The sequence below is a fragment of the Natator depressus genome, chromosome 12 (genome assembly GCF_965152275.1).
Source record: "Natator depressus isolate rNatDep1 chromosome 12, rNatDep2.hap1, whole genome shotgun sequence".
NCBI classification, from domain to species: Eukaryota; Metazoa; Chordata; order Testudines; family Cheloniidae; genus Natator; species Natator depressus.
In genome coordinates this window covers 43517119-43532511 of record NC_134245.1, presented here as the reverse complement: position 1 = coordinate 43532511, position 15393 = coordinate 43517119, and the positions used below count along the sequence as shown (strand labels likewise).

The window sequence follows — 15393 nt, the reverse complement described above, 5'->3', positions numbered from 1 at the left end:
CTTATGTCCCTGCGCTGTGCCCCCTCTAATAGCCCTGGTCTCTGGCAGTTCAAACTCAACCTCCAGGCGCTGAGCCTCTGCGGTCCAGCCCTGAGCGAAGCTTTCACCCTTCCCTTCACAAATATTATGGAGCATACAGCATACGGCTATAAGCATAGGAATACTGTTATGGGCCAGGTCCAGCTTCCCATAGAGGCAGCACCAGTGCGCTTTTAAATGGCTAAAAGCACACTCAACAGTCATTCTGCACTTGCTCAGCCTGTTAAACAGTTGCCCCGTGTATGGCTTCATAAGCCATGGCATTAAGGAGTAAGCGGGGTCTCCCAGGATCACAGTGGGTATTTTGACTTCCCCTATGATGATCTTCCGGTCTGGGAAGAAAGTCCCTGCTTGCAGCTTTTTGAACAGGCCACCTTTCCGGACTGCGTTAATGTCTGTGAAACGCACATGGTGATCCACACGCGCCTGGAGAACCATTGAGAAATACTCCTTCCGATTAATGTACTCCGTGGCTAGGTGGTCTGGTGCCAGAATTGGAATGTGCTTGCCATCTATCGCCCCTCCGCAGTTAGGGAAGCCCATTTGTGCAAAGCCATCTTTGTCATGCACATTGCCCAAAGTCACGGTCTTTTGGAGCAGGATGCGATTAATAGCCCTGCACACTTCCGTCAACATGAGTCCAACGTCAACTTTCCCATTCTGAACTGGTTACTGACTGATCGGTAGCAGTCTGGAGTAGCCAACTTCCACAGTGCAATCACCACACGCTTCTCCAACAGGCCAGCCCTCATTCTTGTGTCCCTGTGCTGCAGGGCTGGGGCAAACTCATTGCACAGTCCCATGAATGTGGCTTTCCTCATCCAGAAGTTCTGCAGCCACTGCTCATCATCCCAGACGTGCATGATGATGTGATCCCACCACTCAGTGCTTGTTTCCCGAGCCCAGAAGCAGCGTTCCACTATGGTCAGCGCCTCCATGAATGCCACAAGCACTCTCATGTCGTAGCTAGTAGGCATGGCAAGAACAATGTCGCACTTCTCTTGCCTTTGTAGTTTAAGGAATAACTCCACTGCCACTCGTGATGTGTTAGTCAGAGCAAGCAGCATCCTGGTCAACAGTTCGGGATCCATTCCTGCAGCCTGAAGAGGCAGGGTGCGCAGTACACAAACCGTTAAAAGATGGTACCAAATGTGGACGGAAGCACAGGGATTTCTGGGATGTGAAGCAATACATCACAAGTCATTGGAACAGGACCCAGGATTCCCCGTGACCCCTTCCGCCTTCCCACAAGTCTTAGCGGCTGAAGAGAAAGAGTGTGCTCTGTGGGATAGCTGTCCAGAGTGCACCACTCCAAATACTGCTGCAAGTGCCACAACTGTGAACACGCTATTGCGCAGGCAGCTGACAGTGTGAACACACAACAGCAGTTTCCCTGCAGCGCGCTCTGAGCGGCACTGTAACTTTGCCAGTGTAGACGTGCCCTAAGGCTTTTCCATGCTATGTGCTGTGAAACTTGTGTTTGGGACACAGGAAGTACAAGCCAAATGTCAAAAGGAATATAAAGGGCAGCTGCATCATCTCCATTTTGTCTTCAATCCTGCTTCTTACCTCTGGAGCAACTTTTCTACAAAGTGAACCTCTGAACAAAGGACTGAATGACCCATCCAAGCTGTGGATATGTTCCAGAGGGACTTTCAAGCCAGCAAACTCACCAACACTGCTAAGAACCTGGTATATGGACTTTGAAGTTTCTATATGTATCTGATTGACCATTTAACAACTCTTCTTGTTCTTTTCTAATAAACCTTTAGTTTTCGATACTAAAGGATTGGCTGGCAGCATGGTATTTTGGATAAGATCCAAGCTAATATTGACCTGGTAATGGGGCCAGCTCTTTGGGGTCAGAAGACTAACGAAGAGAGGGAAGAGCATCTTTGCAAGCAGGCTGGCTAACCTAGTGAGGAGGGCTTTAAACTAGGTTCACCAGGGGAAGGAGACCAAAGCCCTGAGGTAAGTGGGGAAGTGGGATACCGGGAGGAAGCATGAGCAGGAGCGCGAGAGAGGGCAGGGCTCCTGCCTCATACTGAGAAAGAGGGACGATCAGCGAGTTATCTCAAGTGCCTATACACAAATGCAAGAAGCCTGGGAAACAGGCAGGGAGAACTGGAAGTCCTGGCACAGTCAAGGAATTATGATATGATTGGAATAATAGAGACTTGGTGGGATAACTCACATGACTGGAGCACTGTCATGGATGGATATAAACTGTTCAGGAAGGACAGGCAGGGCAGAAAAGGTGGGGGAGTTGCACTGTATGTAAGGGAGCAGTATGACTGCTCAGAGCTCAAGTATGAAACTGCAGTGTGAGCAACAAGGGTGATGTCATGGTGGGAGTCTGCTATAGGCCACCGGACCAGGGGGATGAGGTGGACGAGGTTTTCTTCCGGCAACTTGCAGAAGTTATTAGATCACAGGCCCTGGTTCTCATGGGAGACTTCAATCACCCTGATATCTGCTGGGAGAGCAATATAGCGGTGCACAGACAATCCAGGAAGTTTTTGGAAACCGTAGGGGACAACTTCCTGGTGCAAGTGCTGGAGGAACCAACAAGGGGCAGAGCTCTTCTTGACCTGCTGCTCACAAACCAGGAAGAATTAGTAGGGGAAGCAAAAGTGGATGGAAACCTGGGAGGCAGTGATCATGAGATGGTCGAGTTCAGGATCCTGACACAGGGAAGAAAGGAGAGCAACAGAATACGGACCCTGGACTTCAGAAAAGCAGACTTTGACTCCCTCAGGGAACTGATGGGCAAGATCCCTTGGGAGAATAACATGAGGGGGAAAGGAGTCCAGGAGAGCTGGCTGTATTTTAAAGAATCCTTACTGAGGTTACAGGGACAAACCATCCCGATGTGTAGAAAGAACAGTAAATATGGCAGGCTTAACAGTGAAATCCTTGCTAATCTTAAACACAAAAAAGAAGCTTACAAGAAGTGGAAGATTGGACAAATGACCAGGGATGAGTATAAAAATATTGCTCGGGGATGCAGAAGTGAAACCAGGAAGGCCAAAGCACACCAGGAGTTGCAGCTAGCAAGAGATGTTAAGAGTAACAAGAAGGGTTTCTTCAGGTATGTTAGCAACAAGAAGAAAGTCAAGGAAAGTGTGGGCCCCTTATTGAATGAGGGAGGCAACCTAGTGATAGCTTCAGGAAAGCAGACTTCGACTCCCTCAGGGAACAGATGGCCAGGATCCCCTGGGGGACTAACATGAAGGGGAAGGGAGTCCAGGAGAGCTGGCTGTATTTCAAGGAATCCCTGTTGAGGTTACAGGGACAAACCATCCCGATGAGTCGAAAGAATAGTAAACATGGCAAGCGACCAGCTTGGCTTAATGGTGAAATCCTAGCGGATCTTAAACATAAAAAAGAAGCTTACAAGAAGTGGAAGGTTGGACATATGACCAGGGAAGAGTATAAAAATATTGCTCGGGCATGTAGGAAAGATATAAGGAGGGCCAAATCGCACCTGGAGCTGCAGCTAGCAAGAGATGTCAAGAGTAACAAGAAGGGTTTCTTCAGGTATGTTGGCAACAAGAAGAAAGCCAAGGAAAGTGTGGGCCCCTTACTGAATGAGGGAGGCAACCTAGTGACAGAGGATGTGGAAAAAGCTAATGTACTCAATGCTTTTTTTGCCTCTGTTTTCACTAACAAGGTCAGCTCCCAGACTGCTGCGCTGGGCATCACAGAATGGGGAAGAGATGGCCAGCCCTCTGTGGAGATAGAGGTGGTTAGGGACTATTTAGAAAAGCTGGATGTGCACAAGTCCATGGGGCCGGACGAGTTACATCCGAGTGTGCTGAAGGAATTGGCGGCTGTGATTGCAGAGCCCTTGGCCATTATCTTTGAAAACTCGTGGCGAACGGGGGAAGTCCCGGATGACTGGAAAAAGGCTAATGTAGTGCCAATCTTTAAAAAAGGGAAGAAGGAGGATCCTGGGAACTACAGGCCAGTCAGCCTCACCTCAGTCCCTGGAAAAATCATGGAGCAGGTCCTCAAAGAATCAATCCTGAAGCACTTACATGAGAGGAAAGTGATCAGGAACAGTCAGCATGGATTCACCAAGGGAAGGTCATGCCTGACTAATCTAATCGCCTTTTATGATGAGATTACTGGTTCTGTGGATGAAGGGAAAGCAGTGGATGTACTGTTTCTTGACGTTAGCAAAGCTTTTGACACGGTCTCCCACAATATTCTTCTCAGCAAGTTAAGGAAGTATGGGCTAGATGAATGCACTATAAGGTGGGTAGAAAGCTGGCTAGATTGTCGGGCTCAACGGGTAGTGATCAATGGCTCCATGTCTAGTTGGCAGCCGGTGTCAAGTGGAGTGCCCCAGGGGTCGGTCCTGGGGCCGCTTTTGTTCAATATCTTCATAAATGATCTGGAGGATGGTGTGGATTGCACTCTCAGCAAATTTGCAGATGATACTAAACTGGGAGGAGTGGTAGATACGCTGGAGGGGAGGGATAGGATACAGAAGGACCTAGACAAATTGGAGGATTGGGCCAAAAGAAATCTGATGAGGTTCAATAAGGATAAGTGCAGGGTCCTGCACTTAGGATGGAAGAATCCAATGCACCGCTACAGACTAGGGACCGAATGGCTAGGCAGCCGTTCTGCGGAAAAGGACCTAGGGGTGACAGTGGACGAGAAGCTGGATATGAGTCAACAGTGTGCCCTTGTTGCCAAGAAGGCCAATGGCATTTTGGGATGTATAAGTAGGGGCATAGCGAGCAGATCGAGGGATATGATCGTTCCCCTCTATTCGACACTGGTGAGGCCTCATCTGGAGTACTGTGTCCAGTTTTGGGCCCCACACTACAAGAAGGATGTGGATAAATTGGAGAGAGTCCAGCGAAGGGCAACAAAAATGATTAGGGGTCCAGAGCACATGACTTATGAAGAGAGGCTGAGGGAGCTGGGATTGTTTAGTCTGCAGAAGAGAAGAATGAGGGGGGATTTGATAGCTGCTTTCAACTACCTGAAAGGGGGTTCCAAAGAGGATGGCTCTAGACTGTTCTCAATGGTAGCAGATGACAGAACGAGGAGTAATGGTCTCAAGTTGCAATGGGGGAGGTTTAGATTGGATATTAGGAAAAACTTTTTCACTAAGAGGGTGGTGAAACACTGGAATGCGTTACCTAGGGAGGTGGTAGAATCTCCTTCCTTAGAGGTTTTTAAGGTCAGGCTTGACAAAGCCCTGGCTGGGATGATTTAACTGGGAATTGGTCCTGCTTCGAGCAGGGGGTTGGACTAGATGACCTTCTGGGGTCCCTTCCAACCCTGATATTCTATGATTCTATGATTCTATGATAGAGGATGTGGAAAAAGCTAATGTACTCAGTGCTTTTTTTGCCTTTGTCTTCATGAACAAGGTCAGCTCCCAGACTACTGCACTGGGCAGCACAGCATAGGGAGGAGGTGACCAGCCCTCTGTGGAGAAAGAAGTGTTTCGGGACTATTTAGAAATGCTGGACGAGCACAAGTCCATGGGGCCGGATGCACTGCATCCGAGAGTGCTAAAGGAGTTGGCGGATGTGATTGCAGAGCCATTGGCCATTATCTTTGAAAACTCATGGTGATCGGGGGGAGTCCCGGACGACTAGAAAAAGGCTAATGTAGTGCCCATCTTTAAAAAAGGGAAGAAGGAGGATCCTGGGAAGTACAGGCCAGTCAGCCTCACCTCAGTCCCTGGAAAAATCATGGAGCAGGTCCTCAAGGAATCAATTCTGAAGCACTTACATGAGAGGAAAGTGATCAGGAACAGTCAGCATGGATTCACCAAGGGCAGGTTCTGCCTGACTAATCTAATTGCCTTCGATGACGAGATAACTGGCTCTGTGGATGAGGTGAAAGCAGTGGACGTGTTGTTCCTTGACTTTAGCAAAGCTTTTGACACGGTCTCCCACAGTATTCTTGCCAGCAAGTTAAAGAAGTATGGGCTGGATGAATGGACTATAAGGTGGATAGAAAGCTGGCTAGATTGTCGGGCTCAACGGGTAGTGATCAATGGCTTCATGTCTAGTTGGCAGCTGGTACCAAGTGGAGTGCCCCAAGGGTCGGTCCTGGGGCCGGTTTTGTTCAATATCTTCATAAATGATCTGGAGGATGGTGTGGATTGCACCCTCAGCAAGTTTGCAGATGACACTAAACTGGGAGGAGAGGTAGATACGCTGGAGGGTAGGGATAGGATATAGAGGGACCTAGACAAATTAGAGGATTGGGCCAAAAGAAATCTGATGAGGTTCAACGAGGACAAGGGCAGAGTCCTGCACTTAGGATGGAAGAATCCCATGCACCGCTACAGACTAGGGACCGAATGGCTAGGCAGCAGTTCTGCGGAAAAGGACCTAGGGGTTACAGTGGACGAGAAGCTGGATATGAGTCAACAGGGTGCCCTTGTTGCCAAAAAGGCCAATGGCATTTTGGGATGTATATGTAGGGGCATTGCCAGCAGATCGAGGGACGTGATCGTTCCCCTCTATTCGACATTGGTGAGGCCTCATCTGGAGTAGTGTGTCCAGTTTTGGGCCCCACACTACAAGAAGGATGTGGAGAAACTGGAAAGAGTCCAGCGGAGGGCAACAGAAATGATTAGGGGACTGGAACACATGACTTATGAAGAGAGGCTGAGGGAACTGGGATTGTTTAGTCTGCGGAAGAGAAGAATGAGGGGGGATTTGATAGCTGCTTTCAACTACCTGAAAGGGGGTTCCAAAGAGGATGGATCTAGACTGTTCTCAGTGGTAGCTGATGACAGAACAAGGAGCAATGGTCTCAAGTTGCAGTGGGGGAGGTTTAGGTTGGATATTAGGAAAAACTTTTTCACTAGGAGGGTGGTGAAACACTGGAATGAGTTACCTAGGGAGGTTGTGGAATCTCCTTCCTTAGATATTTTTAAGGTCAGGCTTGACAAAGTCCTGGCTGGGATGATTTAGTTGGGGATTGGTCCTGCTTTGAGCAGGGGGTTGGACTAGATGACCTCCTGAGGTCCCTTCCAACCCTGATATTCTATGATTCTAAGAACATTTTGTATAGTAAACAGAGTTTTTAAATAACTTCTCACTGTCCTGGACCTACGTTATTGGGAGCCAGAGAACTGGAATGCAATAAAGGAGGTTGTGTGGTTTCTTTTTAGCTTCTTGATAACCAGTGTGGGGGAAAACAGGAGCACAGTTTGTGACTGGTTGGTGAGTCTAATTTCAATGTTAACCACCAGTTCTGGGACAATCTGTTCTCCTTTTTGCAGTCTACCCTGATCTTGGCATTTTCAGCGAGGGCTACCACAGGCACTCCGGGTCACACCTAGAACAGAAAGGGGCTGATACACAGCCGACAGAACATAACCCTGAGGAATGTTCCCTCTAATTTTTGACAGGCTGTGTGCGCAAAAAATTTCATCTGTGCAAATTGTTGTGGTTCTGTGCAAATTTTTGTGTGCATGGGGTTTAGGATCTGTGTGCATACGCGCACAGCTTAGAGGACAACAGTGACCCTGAGTATTCTTTCTTCTCTTCCCACACTTACATTTGAAGATCCAGATTCCTGTCCCAAATCTATGTTAGTGAAGAAGATTGTATCAGTTTGTTGTACCAAATTGGTGGAAAATCACTGATGTAAATTCACAGTTTGCTACTTTTTAGAAGGCCTGCACTCTGACTATGCCAGTTCATTCTCAGTCAAGCATGTTTCAGCGTATCTGGAATGTTTTAGCGAAACGTTTGTATTAGGGTCAGTGTTGAAAAAGCAAACCTGGGACAAAAGTACATCTGTATCTAAGGGCACATATGAAACATCAATAGGCCTAACTACTTAGTAGATTGGGGACTCATGTTCTTGGGTTTCGCTGATAGAATTGCAACACTGTCATTTTGGACACTGCATCTTTTTATGTCGGGGGAATAAATCTGCTGTGAAGCGAGTCATACAGCGTGGGTTTTGGATTTCATTTTATTAAAAAATCCTACTAATTTATTGGATTTTTTGGGGATTGGGGAATAAAATAATTATCTTTAGCCAACAGAGTATAATAAACATACTTGGGCTCCCTATGAGAGGTGAGTAGGCAGGTAAATCAAAGCAACCAGGAAAAATGACAGGCTTCGTATGACAGGATCACTGGCAGATGCTAGTTTTGGGGCAAGAAAATGGTAGCCCATATCTCTATCTAATCAGGAGAGACTGAAGCACTTGTATGTATTGAACAGGGCACTGGCTTACACATATGCTCCCTTCCCACATCAATATACCCAATAGGGTAGAAAGTGCAGCGCACCAATTTGCCAAGCCAATGCTGATCCACTGCATATGTTACTGATATGAATGGAGGCTGGCTCACCCTCTCTCAGCCATGGTTGGGGTAGCTGGCTCAGATGCATCAGGCAGGGATGAGAGGGCGAGGGATTGGCTCTTATGTACTTACAGGGGGTATGGCTGCAGAAAAAAATAAAGGTGATATGTGGTTTGAGTTTCCATTTCCCACTCTCAGTCCCTGGGCTGAAGATGCTGCCCTGTTGGTGTGAGGCTGCCAGCCACAGCTGGTGGAGGAGATACCTAGAGGGCAAGAAAGCGTTACTGAGAATCACTCACTTATCTTAGGACAGAGGAAGAAGTACAGATAATTAAATTAAGGCCCACAAATTGAGCTCTGCACTAATACAAAATTTGTATCCGCATCCAATCCATGATCCACCTAAGCGATCTGTGGATATCCGTAGATTGCGGGGCTTTAAATATATAAAATTTGGATCTGCATCCATCCACAATCCACAAAAAATGGTTCGTGATATCTACAGATTTGCAGGACTCTACCCACTAACCTCTAGCCAGTTGACACTGAAGTGCACTACAGTGAGTCAAATGGCTGGTTAGCCTTCTATAGGCAGATATGATCCAAAAGACTCCACAAGGACACCTGCTGTCTGATCAGAAGCTTCATAGTGAGCCCAGAGGACCTGGATTCAGCCCCATGAGAAGAGTTATTTTTGCAAAGCCTGTATATACAAAGGGGCAGGAAGAAGCCTGGGTGTGTAGGACAGGAGAGAAAGGGAAAAAAACCAGACCTGTGCACAGGACAGATACATATTGCCTGTGGAAGGAACATGGGAGGTGCTAGCCTCTCCCATTCTCTTCTTGCACAGCTTAGCTCATTGGAGAGGGGAAATCTGTGTTCCAAATGTTACAGGTGAAGGACACATGCATTTACATTATAATAGCGTAAACACCCTGAAAAAAGGGGATATGACCAAACCGACCACTGAACAGATAACACCACAAGGGGCTTAATGTCTCACCTCTGGAAACTCCTCTTGGCAACGACTTCAGCATGACTGTCATTGAGAATATCCCCTGCAGCAGCATCCAAAAAAATTAAATAATTCAACATTACTGCAGACCAGACAGAAGGAAAAAGTCACATGCAACAAGTAGAGCACCATCTCATGAGGTAGACGCGTGCACTCTGCCGGCCCTGCCCCAGCATTTCGTGGGTCTGACACTAGTATTAGTACAGTTGTCTGAACTAGGCTATCCTAAGATATTTAAACAACCCATTTACCATAAATGCTTACTGTCACACTCTTGCACCATGATGCAGTGACTCTTGCAGCACACTACCAACCCAGAGGACCATCACCTAAAGCCATACCTCTTTGGGCTATGATCCAGTCAGATCCTATAAGGTAAGCAGGGCTGGGACAGTACTTGAATGGGAGACTTCTAATGATCTCATTCCACAGCATTCAGAGCAGGCATGTATAACTGTGATGGGGAGTATATGGGTGTGCACACTGGAAAAAAATAATTTATTCACCACACTGGATGTGGGCCCACTGGAAATGAACTTCCCAAAGCATTTAGCATTGCAGAGCTGTATGTTCATTGATCTCCTTTGTGCTGGGTTGAATCAGAGAAACCCCCTGGGAGCTGCCACCTGATGTGCCAAGACTACTTCTGCCCCTGCTTTCCTGCCCAGACAGCTTAGGACTTCAGTGCCCTGCCTGGTTTGAGCCAGACCTGCTAGCCTGCTGCAAACCCAGACCCAGGTCTGAACCACGTCCCCCAACAGCTGTAGGCTTAACTGAAAGCAGCTTACAGAAGCGTGCCTGTCTAACACTCAGATGCCCAATTCTCAATGGGGTCCAAACCCTAAATAAATTGGTTTTACCATGTATAACGCTTATACAGGGTAAACTCATAAATTGTTCACCCTCTATAACACTGATAGAGAGATGCACAGCTGTTTGCCCCCCCCAGCCAAGTATTAATACATACTCTGGATTAATTAATAAGTAAAAAGTGATTTTATTAAATACAGAAAGTAGGATTTAAGTGGTTTCAAGTAGTAACAGACAGAACAAAGTGAATTACCAAGCAAAATAAAAGAAAACACGCCAGTCTAAGTCTAGTACAGTAATAAAAACTGAATACAGATAAAATCTCACCCTTAGAGATGTTTCAATAAGTTTCTTTCACAGACTGAAGCTGAACACCTTCCTAGTCTGGGCACAATCCTTTCCCCTAGTACAGCCCTTGTTCCAGCTCAGGTGGTAGCTAGGGGATTACTCATGATGGTTTCCTCCCTTGTTCTGTTCACCCACTTATATATCTTTTGCATAAGGAGGGACTCCTTTGTCCCCCTGGGTTCCCACCCATCCTTCTCAGTGGAAAAGCACCAGGTTAAAGATAGATTCCAGTTCAGGTGACATGATCACATGTCCTGTGAGAACCCAAGCCTTCATTCCTCCCAGCCTGACTCACAGGAAGGCCTGCCTGCAAACACAGCCATCCAGTCAATTGTCCTGGTTGATGGGAGCCATCAAGATTCCAAACCACCATTAATGGCCCACACTTTGCATAACTACAATAGGCCCTCAGAGTTATACTTCATATTTCTAGTTTCAGATACAAGAGTGATACATTTATACAGATAGGATGACCACTCAGAAGATTATGAGCTTTGTAATGATACCTTACAAGAGACCTTTTGCATGAAGCATATTTTAGTTACATTATATTCACACTCTACATATAGAGTAAAAAGAAAAGGAGTACTTGTGGCACCTTAGAGACTAACAAATTTATTTGAGCGTGAGCTACAGCTTACTTCATTGGATGCATTCAGTGGAAAATACAGTGGGGAGATTTATATACATAGAGAACATGAAACAATGGGTGTTACCATACACACTGTAACCAGAGTGATCACTTAAGATGAGCTGTTACCAGCAGGAGAGCGGGGGGAGGGGGGAGAATGAGACGGACCTTTTGTAGTGATAATCAAGGTGGGCCATTTCCAGCAGTTGACAAGGACGTCTGAGGAACAGTGGGAGGTTGGGGGGGGGGGGGGATAAACATGGGGAAATAGTTTTACTTTGTGTAATGACCCATCCACTCCCAGTCTCTATTCAAGCCTAAGTTAATTGTATCCAGTTTGCAAATTAATTCCAATTCAGCAGTCTCTCCTTGGAGTCTGTTTTTGAAGTTTTTTTTGTTGAAGTCTTGCCACTTTTAGGTCTGTAATCCAGTGACCAGAGAGATTGAAGTGTTCTCCAACTGGTTTTTGAATGTTATAATTCTTGACGTCTGATTTGTGTCCATTTATTCTTTTACATAGAGACTGTCCAGTCTGACCAACGTACATGGCAGAGGGGCACTGCTGACACATGATGGCATATATCACATTGGTAGATGTACAGGTGAACGAGCCTCTGATAGTGTGGCTGATATGTGATTAGGCCCTATGATGGTGTCCCCCTGAATAGATATGTGGACACAGTTGGCAACGGGCTTTGTTGCAAGGATAGGTTCCTGGGTTAGTGGTTCTGTTGTGTGGTTGCTGGTGAGTATTTGCTTCAGGTTGGGGGGCTGTCTGTAAGCAAGGACTGACCTGTCTCCCAAAATCTGTGAAAGTGATGGGTCGTCCTTCAGGATAAGTTGTAGATCCTTGATGATGCGTTGGAGAGGTTTTAGTTGGGGGCTGAAGGTGATGGCTAGTGGCATTCAGTTATTTTCTTTGTTAGGCCTGTCCTGTAGTAGGTGACTTCTGGGTACTCTTCTGGCTCTATCAATCTCTTTCTTCACTTCAGCAGGTGGGTATTGTAGTTGTAAGAATGCTTGATAGAGATCTTGTAGGTGTTTCTCTGTCTGAGGGGTTGGGGCAAATGTGATTGTATCGTAGAGCTTGGCTGTAGACAATGGATCATGTGATGTGGTCTGGATGAAAGCTGGAGGCATGCAGGTAGGAATAGCGGTCAGTAGGTTTCCAGTATAGGGTGGTGTTTATGTGACCATCGCTTATTAGCACCGTAGTGTCCAGGAAGTGGATCTCTTCTGTGGACTGGTCCAGGCTGAGGTTGATGGTGGGATGGAAATTGTTGAAATCATGGTGGAATTCCTCAAGGGCTTCTTTTCCATGGGTCCAGATGATGAAGATGTCATCAATGTAGCAGAAGTAGAGTAGGGGCATTAGGGGACGAGAGCTGAGCAAGTGTTGTTCTAAGTCAGCCATAAAAATGTTGGCATACTGTGGGGCCATGCGGGTACCCATAGCAGTGCCGCTGATCTGAAGGTATACGTTGTCCCCAAATGTAAAATAGTTATGGGTAAGGACAAAGTCACAAAGTTCAGCCACCAGGTTAGCCGTGACATTATCGGGGATAGTGTTCTTGACGGCTTGTAGTCCATCTTTGTGTGGAATGTTGGTGTAGAGGGCTTCTACATCCATAGTGGCCAAGAGGGTGTTATCAGGAAGATCACCGATGGATTGTAGTTTCCTCAGGAAGTCAGTGGTGTCTCGAAGGTAGCTGGGAGTGCTGGTAGCGTAGGGCCTAAGGAGTGAGTCTACATAGCCAGACAATCCTGCTGTCAGGGTGCCAATGCCTGAGATGATGGGGTGCCCAGGATTTCCAGTTTATGGATCTTGGGTAGCAGATAGAATACCCCAGGTCGGGGTTCCAGGGGTGTGTCTGTGCGGATTTGATCTTGTGCTTTTTCAGGGAGTTTCTTGAGCAAATGCTGTAGTTTTTTTTGGTAACTCTCAGTGGGATCAGAGGGTAATGGCTTGTAGAAAGTGGTGTTGGAGAGCTGCCAAGCAGCCTCTTGTTCATATTCTGACCTATTCATGATGACGACAGCACCTCCTTTGTCAGCCTTTTTGATTATGATGTCAGAGTTGTTCCTGAGGCTGTGGATGGCATTGTGTTCTGCACGACTGAGGTTATGGGGCAAGTAATGCCGTTTTTCCAAAATTTCAGCCTGTGCACGTCAGCTGAAGCACTCTATGTAGAAGTCCAGTCTGTTGTTTCGACCTTCAGGAGGAGTCCACCTAGAATCCTTCTTTTTGTAGTCTTGGTAGGAAGGTCTCTGTGGATTAGTATGTTGTTCAGAGGTGTGTTGGAAATATTCCTTGAGTCAGAGACGTCAAAAACAGGATTCTAGGTCACTACAGAACTGTATCATGTCCGTGGGGGTGGAGGGGCAGAAGGAGAGGCTCCGAGATAGGACAGATTCTTCTGCTGGGCTAAGAGTATAGTTGGATAGATTAACAATATTGCTGGGTGGGTTAAGGGAACCACTGTTGTGGCCCCTTGTGGCATGTAGTAGTTTAGTGTCCTTTTTCTTTTGTAGAGAAGCAAAGAGTGTGTTGTAAATGGCTTGTCTAGTTTTAGTAAAGTCCAGCCACGAGGAAGTTTGTGTGGAAGATTGGTTTTTTATGAGAGTATCCAGTTTTGAGAGCTCATTCTTAATCTTTCCCTGTTTGCTGTAGAGGATGTTGATCAGGTGGTTCTGCAGTTTCTTTGAGTGTGTGTGGCACAAGCTGTCAGCATAGTCTGTGTGGTATGTAGATTGTAATGGATTTTTTACCTTCAGTCCTTTTGGTATGATGTCCATCCGTTTGCATTTGGAAAGAAAGATGTCTGTCTGTATCTGTACGAGTTTTTTCATGAAGTTGATAGATATGGCTAAATTCCATCTTAAGTGATCACTCTCCTTAAAATGTGTATGGTAACACCCATTGTTTCATGTTCTTTATGTATATAAATCTCCCCACTGTATTTTCCACTGAGTGCATCCGATGAAGTGAGCTGTAGCTCACGGAAGCTTATGCTCAAATAAATTTGTTAGCCTCTAAGGTGCCACAAGTATTCCTTTTCTTTTTGTGAATACAGACTAACATGGCTGCTACTCTGAAGCCTATATACAGAGTGTGTCACATCCTTAACTGCCCTTCTTTAAAAAAAAACAAAAAACAAAAAACCAGCCCATGCTGGGATGATTTAACTGGGAATTGGTCCTGCTTCGAGCAGGGGGTTGGACTAGATGACCTTCTGGGGTCCCTTCCAACCCTGATATTCTATGATTCTATGTCACAAAGTTCCATGAAAGTGGCCCTACGCATATGAAAGTTTCGCAGCCACTGGGAATCATCCCATACCTGCAACACTATGCGGTCCCACCAGTCTGTGCTTGTTTTCTGGGCCCAGAATCGACGTTCCACAGCATGAAGCTGGCCCAACACCACCATGATCTCCCAATCACCACATGCCGTGCTTTTAGGAACATCTGTGTCCATGTCCTCATCAGTATAGTAATCGCGCTGTTGTCGCTTCATCGGCCGGTTTTGCAGGTACTGCACATACTGCTGGATAACGTGCGAGGTATTTACATTGGTCAGAACTGCAGCGGAGATCTGAGTGGGCTCCATGGCTATGGCGCCTGCACGGGTAATCCTGGAAAAAAGGCGCGAAATGTAGGAGAGCAGAGTGGCAGCGGAAGAGGTGCTGTTCGGTTCACGATAGCCAGAAAAAGGCGGGAAACGGTTGTCTTCTGTAGCTTTCACGGAGGCGGGAGACCAGGACAGACAACATGGAGAAGCTCAGTAGCTTGGCAGGAGTGGGAGAGCAGAGTTGGCAGTGGAAGTTGTGCTGCTCAGTTCATGATGGCCGAGCAGAGTTGGCAACGGAAACGTTTAATGAGGAAGAGAAAGAGTAGATACTAGAGATTACATAGGAAGACGAGAGAAAATGCGAGGTGGATTCATAGTAGCAGGAGAGCAGCGGTGCACCGTCTGCTGAAATCAATATGGCGTCTGCACGCCAAAAAGGCACGAAACGATTGTCTGACATAGCTTTCACAAAGGGAGGAGCGACTGACAACACACACCCAGAAACACCTGCGAGAATGTTTTTGCCCCATCATGCACTGGGAGCTTAACCCAGAATTCCAATGGGTGGCGTGGACTGCGGGAACTGTGGCATAGCTACCCACAGTGCACCGCTCCGACATTCAATGCTAGCCTCGGTACTGTGGACGCACTCCACCGAATTCACACGCTTT

The 15393-nt window shown here is 46.7% G+C and overlaps 1 protein-coding gene across 4 annotated transcripts in view; it reads right to left on the bottom strand.

The window, feature by feature from the left end:
* The window catches only part of ADAT1 (adenosine deaminase tRNA specific 1), a 62906-nt gene that overhangs the window by 33908 nt on the left and 13605 nt on the right, over positions 1-15393 (bottom strand). For 2 of the 4 annotated variants that reach the window (XM_074969035.1, XM_074969034.1), the window contains exons 4-5: positions 9351-9405; positions 8396-8610 (exon numbers count right to left, since the gene is read on the bottom strand). The exons of 1 other annotated variant lie outside the window; for it this stretch is intronic. In XM_074969035.1, coding sequence (XP_074825136.1) covers positions 8396-8610; positions 9351-9405 — 270 coding nt within the window. The remainder of the gene's footprint in view (positions 1-8395; positions 8611-9350; positions 9406-15393) is intronic. One more of the 4 variants, XM_074969036.1, reaches the window with a different exon arrangement.